Consider the following 19,512-nt stretch of genomic DNA (forward strand, 5'->3'; position numbering starts at 1 on the left):
TACTTCTGTATGTAGATAAGTTGGTATGTACATAAGAAAGTGGTTTTAGCAGGTATGTGGATCGATAGGTAGGTAGGTATGCCCCTAGACGGTTTTGATACTGTAGGTACTTCTGTATGTAGATAAGTTGGTATGTATGTAAGAAGGTGGTTTTAGCAGGTATGTAAGTATGCCCCTAGATGGTTTGGATACTGTAGGTAGGAGGTAAGAAGTAGGTGACTAGGTACTACTGTATATAGATAAGTATATGTATATGATAAGTGTATGTAAGTATATGGTATGCAACTAAGAAGGTGGCTTTAATAAATAAGCAGGTAGATCCTGTAGGTGGGTATGTCCCAAGATGGGTTTGGTAGGTAGGGGTTGTAAGTGGCTTGTTACTTATCGATGTAGATAGGTTAATATATATAAGTAGGTAAGACTGTAGCTTTAGCAGGTAGGTGGATAGATAGGTGGGTTGGGTAGGTAGGTATGTCCCCAGATGGGTTTCAAAGGTAGGGACTAGGAGGTCGGAGGCAAGTAGGAGGGTTGCTCGGTACTTATGTAAATAGATAGATAGGTAAGCCGGTGGCTTTGCAGGTGGGTGGCTTGGGACTTAGGTTAGGGTTAGGGTTAAGGTGGTTTTAGCAAGTATGTGGATCGATAGGTAGGTAAGTATGTCCCTAGATGGTTTTGATACTGTAGGTAGGGGGTAAGAAGTAGGTGGCTAGGTACTTCTGTATGTAGATAAGTTGGTATGTATGTAAGAAGGTGGTTTTAGCAGGTATGTGGATCGATACGTAGGTAGGTATGCCCCTAGATGGTTTTGGTACTGTCGGTAGGAGGTAGGAAGTAGGTGGCTAGGTACTTCTGTATGTAGATAAGTTGGAATGTATGTAAGAAGGTGGTTTTAGCAGGTATGTGGATCGATAGGTAGGTTTGGTAGGTAGGTATGCCCCTAGATGGTTTTGGTACTGTAGGTAGGAGGTAAGAAGTAGGTGACTAGGTACTTCTGTATGTAGATAAGTTGGCATGTATGTAAGAAGATGGTTTTAGCAGGTATGTGGATCGATAGGAAGGCAAGTATGCCCCTAGATGGTTTTGATACTGTAGGTAGGAGGTAAGAAGTAGGTGACCAGGTACTTCCGAACGTAGATAAGTTGGTATGCAACTAAGAAGGTGGCTTTAATAAATAAGCAGGTAGATACCGTTGGGTATGTCCCAAGATGGTTTTGGTAGGTAGGCTCTTCACAGGTATTTATTGATCTGACTGCATTAAAACGGATCATCTGTACGGCGTCCTTTCCAACCTCCTCCAGTGTGTTGCTGCATCGTGGCCTTCCTGTGCGGCCTGCTGTTCGTCCAGCGCTCAGGGAATTACTTTGTCACCATGTTCGACGACTATTCCGCCGGCCTGCCCCTCACTGTGGTGGTCATCCTGGAAAATGTGTCGGTGGCTTGGATTTATGGCACTAAAAGGTACAACAACAACTGCAGATGAGTGTAGGTAGGTGAGTGGGGGATTGTTTCCGGAGGCAGAGATCATGTATATACCATTTCATCTTTGTGATCCTCCCTCGCCGACAGATTCATGCAGGACTTGGAGGACATGTTGGGTTTCCGGCCCAACATCATCTACTTCTACCTGTGGAAGTTTGTCTCCCCGATCTGCCTCATCGTGCTGATCTCCGCCACCGTCATAGAGATGGCCATCAGCCCGCCTGGCTACAATGCCTGGGTGCAAGATCTGGTCAGTCTTTGCATTCACCACCCAGAACATAATAAGGGGACAAGAGGTAAGGAGGGGGGTCACTCAATGGGTTGGAAGGTAAGTAGCTAGGTGCTAGATTCTTATGTACTTGTAGGTAGGTGCTAAGCACTTAGGGAGCAACTTAGGCAGCTGGGTTTTCTAGGTTGGTAAGTCACTAGGTGGTTTTTGTAGGCCGATAGCTGGATACCAGAGTTCTGTTGGTGCGTAGGTAGGTCCTGTAGGTACAGTATGTCCCTAGATGGGTTTTGTAGGTAGGGACTGTAAGTACGAGGTAAGTAGTGGGTGGCTAGGTACTTGTACTTTGTAGATAAGTTGGTATGTACGAAAGAAGGTGGTTTTAGCAGGTATGTGGATCGATTGGTAGGCAAGTATGCCCCTAGATGGTTTTGGTACTGTTGGTAAGAGGTAATAAGTAGGTGGCATGTATGTAAGAAGGAGGTTTTAGCAGGTATGTGGGTCGATAAGTAGATAAGCATGCCCCTAGATGGTTTTGGTACTGTAGGTAAGTGGTAAGTAGTAGATGACTAGGTACTTCTGTATGTAGATAAGTTGGTATGTATGTAAGAAGGTGGTTTTAGCAGGTATGTGGATCGATAGGTAAATTTGGTAGGTAAGTATGCCCCTAGATGGTTTTGGTACTGTAGGTAGGAGGTAAGAAGTCGGTGGCTAGGTACTTCTGTATGTAGATAAGTTGGTATGTATGTAAGAAAGTGGTTTTAGCAGGTATGTGGATCGATAGGTAGGTTTGGTAAGTAGGTATGCCCCTAGATGGTTTTGGTACTGTAGGTAGGAGGTAAAAAGTAGGTGACTAGGTACTTTTGAATGTAGATAAGTTGGTATGTACGTAAGAAGGTGGTTTTCGCAGGTATGTGGATCGATAGGTAGGTAAGTATGCCCCTAGATGGTTTTGATACTGTAGGTAGGAGGTAAGTAGTGGGTGACTAGGTACTTCTGTATGTAGATAAGTTGGTATGTACGTAAGAAGGTGGTTTTAGCTGGTATGTGGATCGATAGGTAGGCAAGTATGCCCCTAGATGGTTTTGATACTGAAGGTAGGAGGTAAGTAGTACGTGACTAGGTACTTCTGTACATATATACATAAGTATATGTATATGATAAGTGTATGTAAGTATATGGTATGCAACGAAGAAGGTGGCTTTAATAAATAAGCAGGTAGATACTGTAGGTGGGTATGTCCCAAGATTTGAGGGTTTGAAGGGTAGGGGTTGTAAGTGGCTTGTTACTTATCGATGTAGATAGGTTAGTATATATAAGTAGGTAAGCTGTAGCTTTAGCAGGTAGGTGGATAGATAGGTGGGTTGGGTAGGTACGTAGGTATGTCCCCAGATGGGTTTCAAAAGGTAGGGACTAGGAGGTCGGAGGCAAGTAGGAGGGTTGCTTGTTACTTATGTACGTGGCTTTGCAGGTGGGTGGCTTGGTACTTAGGTAGTTTGGGAGTTAGTGAAACAAAATGTGATCACTAGGTTTGGTAGGTAGGTAGGTAGGTGGGTTTGGTGGGCAGAAGCAGGCAGGGGGATAAGTAGGTTAACCCGGTAGCTACCACGCCAGGTAGTGACTTAGGTAGGTTGGTGGGTAAGTGGGGGGTAGCTATGTAGGTCCAGAAAGTCAGATGGGCAGGTAGTCAAACAGGTTCATGTGCATCTTGGGTATCATCTTCTACCACTATGGTGGTTTACTTTAAGTCATACAGACTGACTGTCCCCTAAATCTGCAGGCTCAGGAGCGCTTCCAGAGCTACCCTCTGTGGGCACTGATCATGTGCTTCGCCCTCATCGTGGTGGCCATGCTTCCTCTCCCCATCGTCTTCATCGCCCGTCACTTCAACCTGATGTCAGACGGCTCCAACAAGCTCTCCGTCTCCTACCGTAAGAGCATGATGAAGGACATATCCAACCTGGAGGAGCAGGCCGAGGCCAGGTTCATATTGGGCGCCAAACCCGGCGACGCGCCTGCGTCGGCGCCGGCACGCAAAGCCTACTTGGCTCCAGGAGGAGGCAAACCCCTGGACCCCAACTCCCTGTCTCCTAACAGCTGCTATGGGACGGGCTACCAGAATGCTGCCATCAGCCCCACCACGCCGACCACCCCGACCACGCCTGAGTCTGACTTTTGACTGTGTCCAATCACCACGTCCACTGGGATAGGATCTACCACCAACCCTCCACTAGGGGTCACTGCCCACCATTAAATAGCATTAACGTAGCTGTCTAGGCTAGGCTAACTATGCAGTGTCTACTGTACATACATGATAGCATCAGGCACTGCAGATCTGCACAATATCATTATTAATGTTTACAGAGCTCTCTGTATCATAAACCATTCACTGAAAGCTGCTCTCTAACCCCAATAACTAGTTCCTCATATTATGGCCAGGTATGAGGAAAAAAATTATGTGAAAAAAATTAAAAAGTAATTTAAAATTAGAACAAAAGACACAAACGGGGCATCCATTATAATGCAGTTTTTGTAATCCGGCAAAACGCTTCATCAGCGCAGGTTGCCACACATTTCACTTTCTACACCAAAGAATAAGAAACACACGGCATAACACTTGAAATCTTCATATTCCTACACAAAAAAAAAAAACGTATGATTCGTGTCGAAGTGCTGCAAAAGCACAACAAACGTTGCTTGGGAACAAACTACGGTGCACAATTAACAAATCGGTTAGCCTAATTGTGGTTGCAGACAATACGGAAGCACAAACGATGCTAATACAGTAAAGTCTCATTATATCGGTATCGGTTATAACGAATTACTACTTATTACGATACTATTTTAATTTCCCGGCAAATTTCTAGTCTTTTATGATATAATTAGTTCCGTTAGTACGATACCCGGTTATTATGATAATCCGGTTACTACGATGCCCTTTTCATCTCCCGCCAGCCAATTTGGTCTGCTTATATCGATACAAAAGCAGCTTAAATCAATCTTTGCTTAAGGATTTCAATACCAAAAAAGAACACGGCGAACGGCTGCTTCCAGTCAACTTTATTTTTCACACTTCCACCACCAGAGCGCAGCACACACACCGATTCCCGCACTTCCTGGTTCACAGGTCATGCTCAACCCGCCCCACATAGCTGACCAAACACATGCCTGCAACAGAAGAACCAACTGACATTGAGCATGACATTGAGCATGCTCGACATGCTCGAGTGCATTATTGCCCACTTTTAATGCAGTTCGGCGCAGGATCGGATATATCGACAGTCTGGTTATATTGATATTTTTTCCAACTCCCGACAATATCGATATAACGAGACTTTACTGTATAAACCTGAGGTGTTGGACTCAAGTCACACAGCAATTTTGATGACTTTGGACTGGACTTGCACTTTTGACGTTGATGACTCAGGACTTGACTCGGCGTTTAGTCTGGTGACTTGAAAAAACTTAAGTGTGTAGAGTAAAATTGGTTTTCATTTATTGTGTCATTAACTCGTACTTCGACTTGCAAAACACTGGATTTCCTCCCGCCTCTGATATGAAGTCAAATACATGAAACGCAAGCACAAAAGCTGCACATTAATAAAAGATTGTGACACATTAGCTTAGCATAGCACCAATGTAATGTCGATGAAATGTCACTAAATTGCACAAACACGTTTAAGCACCGAGTCCATGTGTATCGATTGTAAGGAACATAGCAGCGGCGGATTATTTATTACGAGGCAGATAACATTGATTTATTTTTTTTACATCACGACGTTTAAAGAATTATATTTATATTGCAGTACTGTATACGTAGATGTGAATTATATCATGTAGATATATAGGTGTACTGTATATTTACTATTTTGTGGCTTGTGTTCCTGTAGTTTTGGTAGGTTCTGTAAATAACGACACGTAACGGCTTTATCGTTGTCTTTTATTTTGTCACCCTAAGCGTAACGTGCTAGATTGAATCGGATACACTTTCATGTTAGCATTTATTACGTTTGCTAAAGCAATAACAACCGCGGGAATGTGATTAAACAGAAGCAAAATGCAGGTTTTCAGTAGATAGTCCGTATAAGAGCTTAGTATGTGTGTGTGTGTGTGTGTGTGTGCACTTTACATTGCAGACCCCCGCCGACTGCAGGGGTCTCGCTGAGCACATACTGTACTGTATATTCTCCTCAGTCATAATGATTGTATTATGATTAGCATTATTGTACAAAGAAAATGTGGTTTCACTCGTTATATTAAGAAAGATTAGACTCATAAAATGAAATGTCTCGTAATAATAATAATAATAATAAAAGCACATTAAAGAAGTCCTATCCAGCTCATTTCAGTGGTTTTGTCAAATGATACTGGATTCCAGTATGGCAATATACAAAGTGTACGTCAATAAAATACTTCATTAATCTGCATTGTTCTTTTGGACGACATTCCAGGACATGAACTTAGATTACTGCATGAAGTCAGTCATAGCAATGATAGTGTATAAAAAGGTTATCCTCTCATTCCGTGTGGAAGTGGTACGTTTTTTACTTTTTAACCCTTTAAGCAGGCTGCACAGCGGTTGAGTGGTTAGCGCGCAGGCCTCACAGCTAGTTCAGTTTCACCTTCGGCCATGTCTGTTTTTCTACGGGTACTCCGGTTTTTCCTCCCACATTCCAAAAACATGCTAGGTTCATTGCAGACTCCAAATTGTCCATAGGTATGAAATGTGAGTGTGAATGGTTGTTTGTCTATATGTGCCCTGTGATTGGCTGGCCACCAGTCCTCGCCTGAAGACAGCTGGGATAGGCTCCAGCACCCCCGCGACCCTCGTGAGGATAAAATGACCTGGATGAATGAGAATATTCACAGGCATAACAGATAAATGCATTATGCACTATGCACTATGAGATGAGTGAATATACTCGCATAACAAACGTTTGATTATTGATATTGATGATTTTTCTCTCTATTTTCAAGCTCCAATTTTTTGAAATGGAAATGTCGAAACTGAAAAAAGAAGAAATACATTCAAACGAAAATATTCCGTTTCTAAAAATTGAATCCCATATCGCAGAAATTCATTTATCACGGTGAGTGTGGAACAAATTAACCGCTATCAACAAAAGTGGAAAAATACTGAAGAGTGACGATGAGATAGGTTTTACGCTCCCTGAAAACTAAACAATCCTCCCCTTTTACAGTTCTTACATCCAAAAAGAAAAATATCTGGCAAATGTGGCTGCCATTGTAAACAAAAAAGTCCCAAGTTGGTGAAAGTGTTGCTCAGATGTATTAATTGGTCAATACTAGTGGGACCTTGAAGCAACCAGCCAAGCTTGGTGGAGTAATGGCTCCCCCCGGTGGAGTAAGTCAGTACTGCACCACATGTACAAACTGCGCAAAATACAAAATGCAACTTGGGGGGAAAAAAATACAATATTCAAATATTTATTGGTTGATTAATAGTAAGAAAAATGCAGGATCGACCGTAAGTGATTTTCAAATGTGTCAATCAAGATAAAATAAATCCTTAATGAATATTTTGTGCCACTTACAAGCAATATTCCATTTTCCACACATTTGAAATAATTACAAAGCAACAAAAAAAAGACCACATGAAAAAATAATTATGGACCAGGAGGTATTTTGTTTACGACAGTTTAAAATAAATGCATAAACCCATCGTTTTTTTTCGTTTACAGAACCAAACACATTTAGATTTCATTAGGAGTTATTTGCATCTGACTTAGTAGCCGCAGAGCAGATGTGGGCAAACAAACAAAGCAAGTAAAATTCTAACCATATGTAATCATACATCTGCACCTTCTTTGATTTGCAAATATGGAAATTATTTTTTTTTGACGAATGTGGAATGTGTCATTTATTAAAACATCTTAAATGCTGTAAAACACCTAAAACCGACCCACACTCCCCGGCGTGAGTTGAACAGTTAAAACTCGTATTTATTCTAACCACATGTATTTAAAACGGGGCGTGATAAAGTGGGCGTGTATGTGACTATTGTACACTTGCATCGGCGTGGTCGCATGTTAAACAGAAATCCGAATCAAGGAATTTGTTAGCTAATCCTCCCCCGGTGCGGAAGCGTGTGACCGATCGGTGTCACCACCGATCACAGAAGATCAGCGAGTGTGCTGGGTTACCTGAATGCCACGTTCAAGGAATCTGGTTGTCAATAAAAATTAAAAAAAAAAGGAAGTCATCTGAACGTCTCACTGTAGCAGTTCCTCCCATGAAATGGGTTTGGAGAAGACCTCTCGTTCCAGCCAGAGGTCGTAGTTCATTTGGAAGTCTTCAGGCAGGTCCACACGCTGGCCCAGGACACTTTGCAGACAGTTGTCCACGGGCAGGAAGTCCGGGTTGTTGTGAGTCTTGTCGTAGCGGCGACTGTTGAAGCGCTCGATGTTGGCCCGCAGCGCACACTCCTCGGCCTGAAAGTCCCAGGGACGGGCGTCCAGATCTGCTTCGGATAAACGGTCCACATTTGCAAGTGCAACGAAAGGCAGAAATGTGGATTGAATGTGATTTAGTGGAAGGTATTCACACTCTACATGACCTCTGTGACATGCATGGCAAAGGCAAAAAAAGCTTTCTCTCTTTGAACGTGGCGGGATCGTTGAGATGCATAAGCAAAGCCTCTTGCAGGGCATCACTGCTGCTGAGGTTGAATGCAGCACAACAGTCATTTCAAACTAGCTGTAGTCCCAAAAAAAAAAAAAAAGTCGTAGGATGCCGTAGGCTAGGGGTCACAAACACGCGGCCCGCGGGCCAAATGTGGCCCGCAGGACACTAGTTTGAGGCCCCCGGCGTGATATGAAAGTTTAATGTTAGTGCGGCCCATGCAAGTTTGATATGGATGCTGTATGGTATCATGTTAATAGTTATCCTCCCTATCTGTGTGGAAGTGGTAAGTTTTTGGCTTTTTAAGTTTAAAGGAAATAACTTGGAGGCTACCGTTTAGGTCGCTAGCTCTCTAGCTTGCGAGTTAGCATGTCAAGACCCTGCAGTTGCGCAATATGTTGTAAATAAAAAGAGCATAAATGTGACTATAGTCGTGTTTTGTCATGTCTACAGGGCTCTAATAATGCTTTGTTTATTTTAATCGGCCCAAGCGAAATTGGCCATCAGCTAAGGGTGATCGGAAAAAATCGGTATCTTACCGTGCCGTAAGATAACTCACCGTTTCCGTAGGCCCAGTCGTCGTTAAGCCGGTGTCGCACCTTCTGGTAGATGGCCGACATGGTCTTCATGTTGCTCTTCCTCCACTGGCGGCCAAGATATTTGGTCTGCACTTTAAGCAGCTTGAGGACGTAGAGCTGCATCATGGCCTGCTTGACCTTCAGCGCCCTCTTCAGGATGGGAGCAGACTTAAACACCACCAGCATCTAAAAGACAAAAGATTTTATCACGGTGCTGGGATCAATTCTTTTCAAGGTATTGGAAGAGTGCTCCTGACCATCGTCCTGGAATGCTTCCACTTGGTCAGTTTATTGAGGATCCTCAGCAGGTTGATGCAAGAGAACAGGTTCCTCCAGCAAAACTGATTGTTGTCTCCCGCTTCCTGCAGAGGAATCAGCAATAAATATCGCTGATGAACGCAAACGCTTCACTCCAGCACAACAAACATGGGCAGAAGAACAGGTGAGACTGGAAAAACTTGCCAAACTCTCTGCCGTTAATTCAGGGAGCTCGTGCACCACGCAGTACGGGAAGTCCAGCACGGAGATGCTACGGAGGGGAAAAACAAAACCGAATACATGAGCACTCTGGTTTCTGAGGAGTCACGTGTTTGAATGAAGTACCTGTTCTTGGCTGTGATGTAAGACATGATGTTCTGGTTGAAGAACTTCAAAATGAGGGGGATGCAGTTGGCAAACACCAGGTGTTGAGCCATGTACTCAAACTGAGAAGACATATAATAATAATAATAATAAAGTTGACACCCGTCTGTGTGATTGATTGAGAATTGATCCGAGTACCTGGTAGATGTGGTTGAGTTTGAAGTGTTTGAGGAGCAGCAGCAGGATGGCAGAGATGGCCTTCACAATGATCTCTTTGTGTCGATTGACATCAACACCTAGTTTCATGCTTTGCAACACCGTGGTCCTGTAGAGTACAAAACATAATGACAATAATAATAATAATGACAAGCAAAAAGATGCGTCACTCACGGCATCTCCTCCGGCAGCACGTCCGCCAAGATGTTGATGGAATCCGTTTTGGCTTTGGAGGTGGGAGCCGCCGCAAGGAGAATCTTCAACAGGGCGATCTGAAGTCCAACGAGACAGTCACTGATGTAAATTATGGCTCAGCAACTGCTAGGTCTACGTGTTCTTTATTTAAAACCAAGCAGCAAGATGCCCTAACCTTAATATGGATGCTGTATGGTATCATGTAGCCAGAAAAAATTATTACGTTTGATTCATGTTCATGTTAAAGGTTAAATAACTGTTAATAGTTATCCTCCCTATCCATGTGGAAGTGGTTGGAACATTTGGTTAGTAGTGACATCTAGTGGCCAGTGTTGACAGTTCATCAACATCTGTTAGTTCAGGGGTCTCAAACACGCGGACACTAGTTTGATGCCCCCGCCTTGATATGAAAGTTTAATGTTAGTGAGGCCCGCGCAAGTTTGATATGGATGCTGTATGGTATCATGTACCCAGAAAAAATTATTACGTTTGATTCATGTTCATGTTAAAGGTTAAATAACTGTTAATAGTTATCCTCCCTATCCGTGTGGAAGTGGTAGGTTTTTGGCTATTTAAGTTGAAAGGAAATAACTTAGAGGCTACCGTTTAGGTCGCTAGCTCTCTAGTTTGCAAGTTAGCATGTGTCTCAAGACCCTGCAGTTGCGCAATATGTTGTAAATAAAAAGAGCATAAATGTGACTATAGTCGTGTTTTGTCATGTCTACAGGGCTCTAATAATGCTTTGTTCATTTTAATATGAAAAAAATCATTTGTCTACCCACCAACTATATGTGGTTTCTTAAGTTTTTATTATTATTATTATATTTATTTATTACTGATTGATTGATTTTCTTTATTCTTGATTTGTTTATTTATTTTTCATCTCATTTTGTGCAGAAAAATAAAAATTAAGATATTTGAGAACAGTGGAATGTTTTATCAGAGCTTTTATTGTAGAAAATCGGAACCAAAGCACTGAAAAAGTTTGTATATTTTTCTGTTTTTAATAAATGCGTTTTTTTTTTTTTTTTGAAAACCTGATGCAGCCCAGTCTCACGCAGACCCTAGCTCCAGTGGCCCCCCAGGTAAATTGAGTTTGAGACCCCTGGTGTACAACCTGCATGTACATTTGGCTGCCCACCGTGAGAATACTAACCATGTACTGAGGTAACGTGGGCAGGATTCCCTGGTAGAGCAACTCGGTGGCACACACCTCCACTTCTTCTTCCCCCTAATAAGCAGCAAAAATAAACAAAAATGTTACAAAATGTCACCATGACCTCACTCGTGCATCAAAAAGTCCAATACAGTAAAGTCTCGTTATATCGATATTCTCGGGAGTCGGAAAAAATACAGATATAACCGGACTATCCATATATCCGATCCTGCGCCGAACTGCATTAAAAGTGGGCGGATCTTTGATATGGCATGTAATTTTCTCCTTGAGTTCATGGATTGCGTATCTAGCATGCTTTTGTACTACAATACATTTTGTACTACAGTAAATAAAAATAAACTTACGCTGTAGTGATTACCGGTTACCGGGACATAATTCACCCCGGAACTATCGATAGGGAAGGTGTTGCCACCCGGAGGGGTAGGCGCGAGGGACGGGTGTTTTCCGCTGTGTGTGCTGCACTCTGGTGGTGGAAGTGTGAAAAATAAAGTTGACTGGAAGCAGCCGTTCGCCGTGTTCTTTTTTGGTATTGAAATCCTTAAGCAAAGATTGATTTAAGCTGCTTTTGTATCGATATAAGCAGACCAAATTGGCTGGCGGGAGATGAAAAGGGCATCGTAGTAACCGGATTATCATAATAACCGGGTATCGTACTAACGGAACTAATTATATCATAAAAGACTAGAAATTTGCCGGGAAATGAAAATAGTATCGTAATAAGTAGTAATTCGTTTTAACCGATATCGATAGAACAAGACTTTACTGTACTCTTATTATCCAATAGTGTCTGATGCAACTCACCCCTGACAGAGGAGTTTTCTGAAACTCTTCCTCCTTTGTGATCTGAATCTCAGCTATGGAGACGTATTTATGCTGCAGAGAAGATGAAGTCCAATTCAGGAACGTTTGATGACGGAGTGTGTGGATAGTGATGCAATACCTGCTTTAGTGTCTTAATGCTCTCGTGAATGGGCCTGGGCAAGCCAACAACCGTGTCCGTGTCACTGTGAGACAGAAAGACAGTTAAATAAATGGTAATAATATAATACTGATACTGTGTAGTCGCAATAAAAATCGAAATGGTCTCACCTTCCAAGTGTGTAACCAATAAATTTACTTCTGCTCGATTCCAGGAAGTTTTCTATGTCCTTTTCCCTAAGAGACAAAAACAGATCAAAAACACAATCTTTGGACTTTCTCCTGAGACAGTGAGTATAAAGTACCTGACTTTCGGGGCCCACGGAAGCCCCTTGGGAAAGGACACCCTCTCCGATGGAGGGTGAGGGATAGGCGGAGGCATGACCTCGTCTCTTTCCAGTGGGAAAGTCTCTGCCTCGATTGAGTTGTCGTTGTCGTCGTTATCCTCCTCATCCTCGCGGGGGTCGTCTGCCTTGTAAGGGTCTTTTTCATTGAAGGCGTCCAGGTTGTCCTGCTTGATCAGCGCCTTGATGAGAAAAATAGTTGAGTAAATAAGGTGCCCAAAATATTAGAAACAGCTCTCACAGTGACGTGGCGATGGACACTCTAATCGGTTCTCAAATCAAATCACATAACTTTCAATAATTCAGTCATTTGAGATAATCGTCCGATAAAACATCCGAAACGTTTGTCTGCTTCATTCCTACAGAATAGTAGTTCTGTTTATTGTTTATTATAAGTGCTTATTGTTTTTGCATGTCACATTTAAACATTTCAGACCAGATGTTCATCAAACAAATGTAAATAAGGTAAGGTCTCGTTATATCGATATCGGTTATATCGAAGTACTGCTTATTACGATACTATTTTCATTTCCCGGCAAATTTCTAGTCTTTTATGATATAATTAGCTCCGTTAGTACGATACCCGGTTATTATGATAATCCGGTTACTACGATGCCCTTTTCATCTCCCGCCAGCCAATTTGGTCTGCTTATATCAGGGGTGGGCAAACTACGGCCCGGGGGCCACATCCGGCCCGCCAAGTGCTTGAATACGGCCCGCCCAATCTTTCCAAAGTATTTCATTTAAACTCAACATACAACCTGGCATCATGGCCTGAGCCAACCTTTTGATCGTTTTATCAATTTCCTTTTTTGACATGGTCTGTTGTTTACAAAGTGCTCCTGAAAAAAGGGACACAAGCACATAATAATAATAATAATTATAATTATTATTAGATTATTATAATTATTATTAGAACTATTATGATTATTATAATTATTATATTAATGCTAATTATTATATTAATTATATATAATAGTATTGTTATATTTGCATATTTTACATAATAATAATATAATTATTATTTTAATTTTATTGTAATTATTATAATATTTTATTATTTTTAAAATATTTAAATATAAATATAAAATAATAAATAATAATAGCAGATTGCATGACAATTTTACAGATACAATAATACCAGGTGGACTGTTACGTGTAAAATATATAGTCTGCCCCCCGCCCCCCCGGAAATTTTGTCATATCAATGCGGCCCGCGAGTCAAAAAGTTTGCCCACCCCTACTATAGAACAATATCGAGTGCATTATTGCCCACTTTCAATGCAGTTCGCCGCAGGATCGGATATATCGACAGTCCGGTTATATCGATATTTTTTCCGACTCCCGACAATATTGATATAACGAGACTTTACTGTATTAATATAAATATAAAACAACTGAACACAAAATGCAGTATTTAAATGAAGCTTTTTTTTGAGCAAAAAACACTAATAATTAAATCACCCTGCTATCTTAATAAACTACAGGGTTTAAATACATGTCTTGTGTTCTTTATGCTATGATATGAAATACCTAGACGCATTAGGTGAATTTGTATCGATATCGCCGATACAATCTCAGTATCAAGACCGAAATCAGTGGTATCGCATAATACAAACCAATTCAGGGCTCTATATTAAACACAAAAATTACTTGCGAATGGGGAATCCTTAAGGTGAGAACTACTTGCCCGAAACATGAGAATCTCAAATAAAGATGAAATGATTATCATTTCTTGTGGTTGTTTTCCTACATAGATCATGACTAAATAGATCAAATTGTGTAGATGTATGTTAACATGGCATGTGAAGGTAGAATTTGCACTCATGAGATTGTGTACCTAATGAGTCGCCGACTTTCTCCAATTTACGTACTTTGTGTTCACGCCGTGCACGTTTTTGCTGCTGCTCGATGAGGTCGGACGCCGACGCAGGCGGGGAAGCGGCTCTCATGCTGCGCACGACCCGGATACTGTCCTCCGGCAGAGGTGGAAGACCCAGATTCTCACGTTTGTGGACCTTTATGCTCAGCAGCTGCTCGAAGCCTCCGAGTGTGAACTGAATGTAGAGGCGAAAATGTGACGGTCATCACAATCACAACGCAGCTTACGACTATTGATAAGTTAACTGTAGCGGACGGTTCTATTCCTCACCAGTATGCTCTTCCACAGAAGCAGCAACACTTTCTTCATTGGGAAGTGGGGTGCGTGGCCACTGCAGAACTTTGTCACCATCCCGAAGAGCATAACCGCGATGGGCTCGTTGTTGAACAGTGGGGAACCTGCATGAACAAAGATTGATATCACCGTCAAACGCTTCATGAAGGACCACGGTTGGACCCGACAGACCGAATGCTGCCACTAAACTCACCCAGTTCCACTCTGAAGGTTTCCCTGATGACTCTCCATTCAGGCAAGTCGGCGGGGTCCTCTTGCTGGATGGTCTCCACCATCAGGTACATGATGTTGATCAGCACCCTGAGATCTGTGCTGTCGGCGAGGGAGATGGCTGGTTTTCGAACCGCGCTGCTGCACGCGGCGCTATTGCTAAGGGGAGAAAGACGAAAGTATGAAAGTTGAATGTTAGTGCGGCCCGCGCAAGTTTGATATGGATGCTGTATGGTATCATGTACCCAGAAAAAATTATTACGTTTGATTCATGTTCATGTTAAAGGTTAAATAACTGTTAATGGTTATCCTCCCTATCCGTGTGGAAGTGGTAAGTTTTGGGCTAATTAAGTTGAAAGGAAATAACTTGAAGGCTACCGTTTAGGTCGCTAGCTCTCTAGTTTGCGAGTTAGCATGTGCCTCAAGACCCTGCAGTTGCGCAATATGTTGTAAATAAAAAGTATAAATGTGACTATAGTCGTGTTTTGTCATGCCTACAGGGCTCTAATAATGCTTTGTTCATTTTAAATCTGAAAAAAATAATTTGTCTACCCACCAACTATATGTGCTTTCTTAAGTTTTTATTATTTGCTGTTTTATTATTATTATTATATTTATTTATTACTGATTGATTTTCTTTATTCTTGATTTATTTATTTTTCATCTTATTTTGTGCAGAAAAATAAAAATTAAGATATCTGAGAACAGTGGAATGTTTTATCAGAGCTTTTATTGTAGAAAATCGGAACCAAAGCACTGAAAAAGTTTTTAATAAATGCGTTTTTTTTTTTTTTTGGAAAACCTGATGCGGCCCAGCCTTGCCCAGACCCTAGCTCCAGTGGCCCCCAGGTAAATTGAGTTTGAGACCCCTGCTGAAAACTTACAGCTTTTTTCTCCCAATATATTGAATTTATTCTTTTAAAATTACAGATTTTTATCCCATTTCTGCTTTGTTTTTTTTTCTTTTTCATCTGATAAATTCTAATTTCTATTGCATTGTTCTCTTATAAGATATACTGTAATAAAACAGGTCAATTAGTCCACTTTCTCTTATTTTGAAAATATTTGTATGAGAAAACCAGTGGAAGACTTACTCAATTTCCATATTGAGCAGTTCCACCAGAGCCGAAAAGGTCCCAACTTCCAGCAGCAGGAAGGTGTTGTATCTCATCCAGTGCTGCACTTCAGCCTCAGAGCTGCACTCGCCAAACGTCCCTACGCGGTAACAAACACAATCAATATCAACACAAACCGCGTCTTTGAACTCAGGCTTCAGGATCACGTCATCCTTAAGCGAACGAAAGGGGTACAAGTCAACTGACCCTGAACCATGTAGAGAATGGCTCGAGCCACCTTCAGTCTCTTGTCACGAGCGGTCACCTCCAAACCGTCCAGCAGCCGCATGGCGTGAGCCCTGTGGCGAGGCGCATCAAGCTCGGTCCACTTCTTATCAGACACTGATGAACCAAAGCAGAGGATTGGAAAATGTGCAGTTCTTTTTTTTTTTTTTTTACATGAATGTTTATGTGTGTGGCGTACAAACCATGTGGTCTGAATTCCTCCTCAAAGCATTTCCTATTGAGGGGAAACTCTGGTCCTTCAGTGTAACTGTAGAGCTCTGCAACAAAAATACAACAACGATTTAAAAATCAGTGCTGACACAAGTACAGTAGATAATAAAGGACTTACCCGACAGTTCTGCAGCCCACTTGTCCGTGTCCGCATATTCAAACTCAAGGTCTGGAGACTCAGACAGGCCCTACAAGGCACATTTACAACATCAATACAGTAAAGTATCGTTATATCGATATCGGTTATAACGAATTACTACTTATTACGATACTATTTTCATTTCCCGGCAAATTTCTAGTCTTTTATGATATAATTAGCTCCGTTAGTACGATACCCGGTTATTATGATAATCCGGTTACTACGATGCCCTTTTCATCTCCCGCCAGCCAATTTGGTCTGCTTATATCGATACAAAAGCAGCTTAAATCAATCTTTGCTTAAGGATTTCAATACCAAAAAAGAACACGGCCAACGGCTGCTTCCAGTCAACTTTATTTTTCACACTTCCACCACCAGAGTGCAGCACACACAGCGGAAAACACCCGTCCCTCGCGCCTACCCCTCCGGGTGGCAACACCTTCCCTATCAATAGTTCCAGGGTGAATTATGTTCCGGGGTGAATTATGTCCCAGTAACCGGTAATCACTACAGCGTAAGTTTATTTTTATTTACTGTAGTACAAAATGTATTGTAGTACAAAAGCATGCTAGATACGCAATCCATGAACTCAAGGAGAAAATTACATGCCATATCAAAGATCCGCCCACTTTTAATGCAGTTCGGCGCAGGATCGGATATATGGATAGTCCGGTTATATCGGTATTTTTTCCGACTCCCGAGAATATCGATATAACGAGACTTTACTGTATTGTTCACACTAATGTATGCAACATGGTTGATGAGCATCAAAATAATAACATAATAACGACATAGTACGGTAGCTTCATATGTTGTTGTCGTTTGTGTGTGAGCACTTTTGATAATTTCTTTATTATCCTGTGCCCTTTAAATGATTTAAGATTGCAGCATTTTTTCACTTTTTTCCAGTTGCTTGCCTCAGCGGACTCATCTCTGACGGCGACGAGTACGCCTACAGGTGGGAGGTTGACGATCTGGCGAATTGGTGCAACCTAAACAACCTGGAGCTCAACATACTAAAAACAGTGGAGATGGTTGTAGACAACAGGAAGAACCCCATCACAATTGTGACTCTACAATTGACATTGTGGAGTCCTTCCGCTTCCTGGGTACCATCATCTCCCAGGACCTCAAGTGGGAGCCGAACATCAGCTCCGTCATCAAGACAATGATGGTGCACTTCTACAACTCCATCATTGTGTCCATCTTCACCTCCTCCATCACCATCTGGTATGCTGCCGCCACTGCTAAGGACAAAGGCAGGCTGCAGCGTGTCATTCGGTGTGCAATCTCCCGTCCCTCCAGGATCTGTACGCCTCAACAAGGCCTGGAACCCCCCCCCCCCCCCCCCCGACACTCCTCACACCCCACCTCTGCCTCATCCTGCCACTTTGACACTTTCACTATATGCGTTACATTAACGCCTAGTTTGGACTCTTAGGAAAAACAATCAGACTGCACTTCCGGAATAACAAACAAAAAACAGACTGTGTACATATATTTATACTGTTTATTCTGTATATTTTGTATTTTTCATTCTTGTTTAATAGATGCGTCTGCACCTACTTCACCAAAATAAATTCCTAGTATGTGTTTCTGTCTTGACGTTTATGCGCTTTTGTCCCTGCCGGCCACCGTAAGGTGAACAAATTATGACATCATGTATACAAATGAAATCAAAGACAATGTTCATATGGCAGAAAGTGACTAACACATTCTAGTTAGTACAGCGAAGTAACTAATTAAGCGTATAATATATGTATTATCATTTATTTAAAGTGGATACCTTCAACAGGTAGACAGCTTCAAGTAGCAAGCTCGCTAGCTAGTAGCGTCATGCTAGCCTATGCTAAGAAAGGTATATAAAACTGGTATGTTTCACTGTTGAAATGACAGTGAAACATCAACTGCAACACTGATAGAGGACAGTGTTTCAAAAAGTGTTGGCACTTAAATTGTGTTTAAAAAGTGTCAAAAATGCCACTTAGCCACTGTAACAGAGCTAGCTAACCGTAGTGTATAGCGGCGACAAAATGGCCTACCCCTTTTGTAGTCTGCTGCGAAAAATATGTCATAAACTATAATGTAATTTACACAAATGTGTATGTACTTACCTCTGAATCCTTCCTCTGGTTGCGGGTGAATTCCCCTCGGCTCTTGTTCGGCACCATCGCTCTCTGTTTGTTGTTTACAGCTAGCCCACCACCGTTTCCACCGACGTCCATTTTTTTTTTTTTTGGTGGGGGAGGGCTAAATCTCATCTCGCGAGATGAGATTATGTTTACGATACTACACTATGCCAAAGATATAATATGAGGTCCTTATTTACATTGATATTTTTTTTAATATTTATGCTTTATTTTGTTTTTATATACACAAATATGGAAAAGATACAATAATATTTTATTACAATAATTAGTATTAAGTGTTTTTGGCTATTAGTGGGATCAAATACTTATTTCCTTCAATGAAATAAAACTGAATTAAAATATATTCTCTATTTTGTCTCTCCATGTTAGAATACCTTTACAATTAAAAGGTATAGAACAGGGGTCTCAAACTCAATTTACCTGGGGGCCACTGGAGCTGGGGTCTTGGTGGGACTGGGCCGCATCAGGTTTTCCAAAATAAATAAATAAATAAATAAACGCATTTATTAAAAACAAAAAAATGAATAAACTTTGCTTTGGTTCCGATTTTCTACAATAAAAGCTCTGATAAAACCTTCCACTGTTCTCAAATATCTTAATTTTTATTTTTCTACACAAAATAAGATGAAAAATAAATAAATCAAGAATAAAGAAAATCAATCAGTAATAAATAAATATAATAATAATAATAAAAACTTAAGAAAGCACATATAGTTGGTGGGTCGACAAATTACTTTTTTTCAGATTAAAATGAACAAAGCATTATTAGAGCCCTGTAGACATGACAAAACACGACTATAGTCACATTTATACTCTTTTTATTTACAACATATTGCGCAACTGCAGGGTCTTGAGACACATGCTAACTCGCAAACTAGCGAGCTAGCGACCTAAACGGTAGCCTCCAAG

General features: G+C 41.4%; 2 protein-coding genes across 9 annotated transcripts in view; one reads left to right on the forward strand and one right to left on the reverse strand.

The window, feature by feature from the left end:
- LOC131105821 (sodium-dependent neutral amino acid transporter SLC6A17-like) overlaps positions 1–7,332 on the forward strand; it is a 26,683-nt gene extending 19,351 nt beyond the window's left edge. For 6 of the 8 annotated variants that reach the window (XM_058054190.2, XM_058054191.2, XM_078798733.1 and 3 more), the window contains 3 exons: positions 1,299–1,458; positions 1,567–1,729; positions 3,486–7,332. In XM_058054190.2, coding sequence (XP_057910173.2) covers positions 1,299–1,458; positions 1,567–1,729; positions 3,486–3,884 — 722 coding nt within the window. In that variant the 3' untranslated portion in view covers positions 3,885–7,332. Of the gene's footprint in view, positions 1–1,298; positions 1,491–1,566; positions 1,730–3,485 lie in introns of those variants that run through there. The other 2 variants (XM_058054193.2, XM_058054192.2) reach the window with 2 other exon arrangements.
- Positions 7,125–18,706, reverse strand: strip1 (striatin interacting protein 1). Its single transcript, XM_058054188.2, has 20 exons — positions 18,568–18,706; positions 16,433–16,502; positions 16,287–16,361; positions 16,066–16,200; positions 15,838–15,958; positions 14,727–14,902; positions 14,510–14,637; positions 14,232–14,414; positions 12,319–12,539; positions 12,185–12,250; positions 12,036–12,099; positions 11,897–11,968; positions 11,075–11,149; positions 9,898–9,995; positions 9,706–9,832; positions 9,529–9,629; positions 9,388–9,454; positions 9,183–9,287; positions 8,907–9,111; positions 7,125–8,186 (listed from the first exon to the last, which is right to left on the reverse strand). The coding sequence occupies exons 1-20, from the start codon at positions 18,676–18,678 to the stop codon at positions 7,939–7,941; spliced, it is 2,448 nt and encodes an 815-aa protein (XP_057910171.2). The 5' UTR covers positions 18,679–18,706; the 3' UTR covers positions 7,125–7,938.
- Between the last annotated feature and the right edge of the window lie 806 nt (positions 18,707–19,512).

The sequence above is a fragment of the Doryrhamphus excisus genome, linkage group LG18 (genome assembly GCF_037039965.1).
Source record: "Doryrhamphus excisus strain RoL-2023G ecotype Guam linkage group LG18, RoL_Dexc_Guam_v1.1, whole genome shotgun sequence".
Lineage (NCBI taxonomy): Eukaryota > Metazoa > Chordata > Actinopteri > Syngnathiformes > Syngnathidae > Doryrhamphus > Doryrhamphus excisus.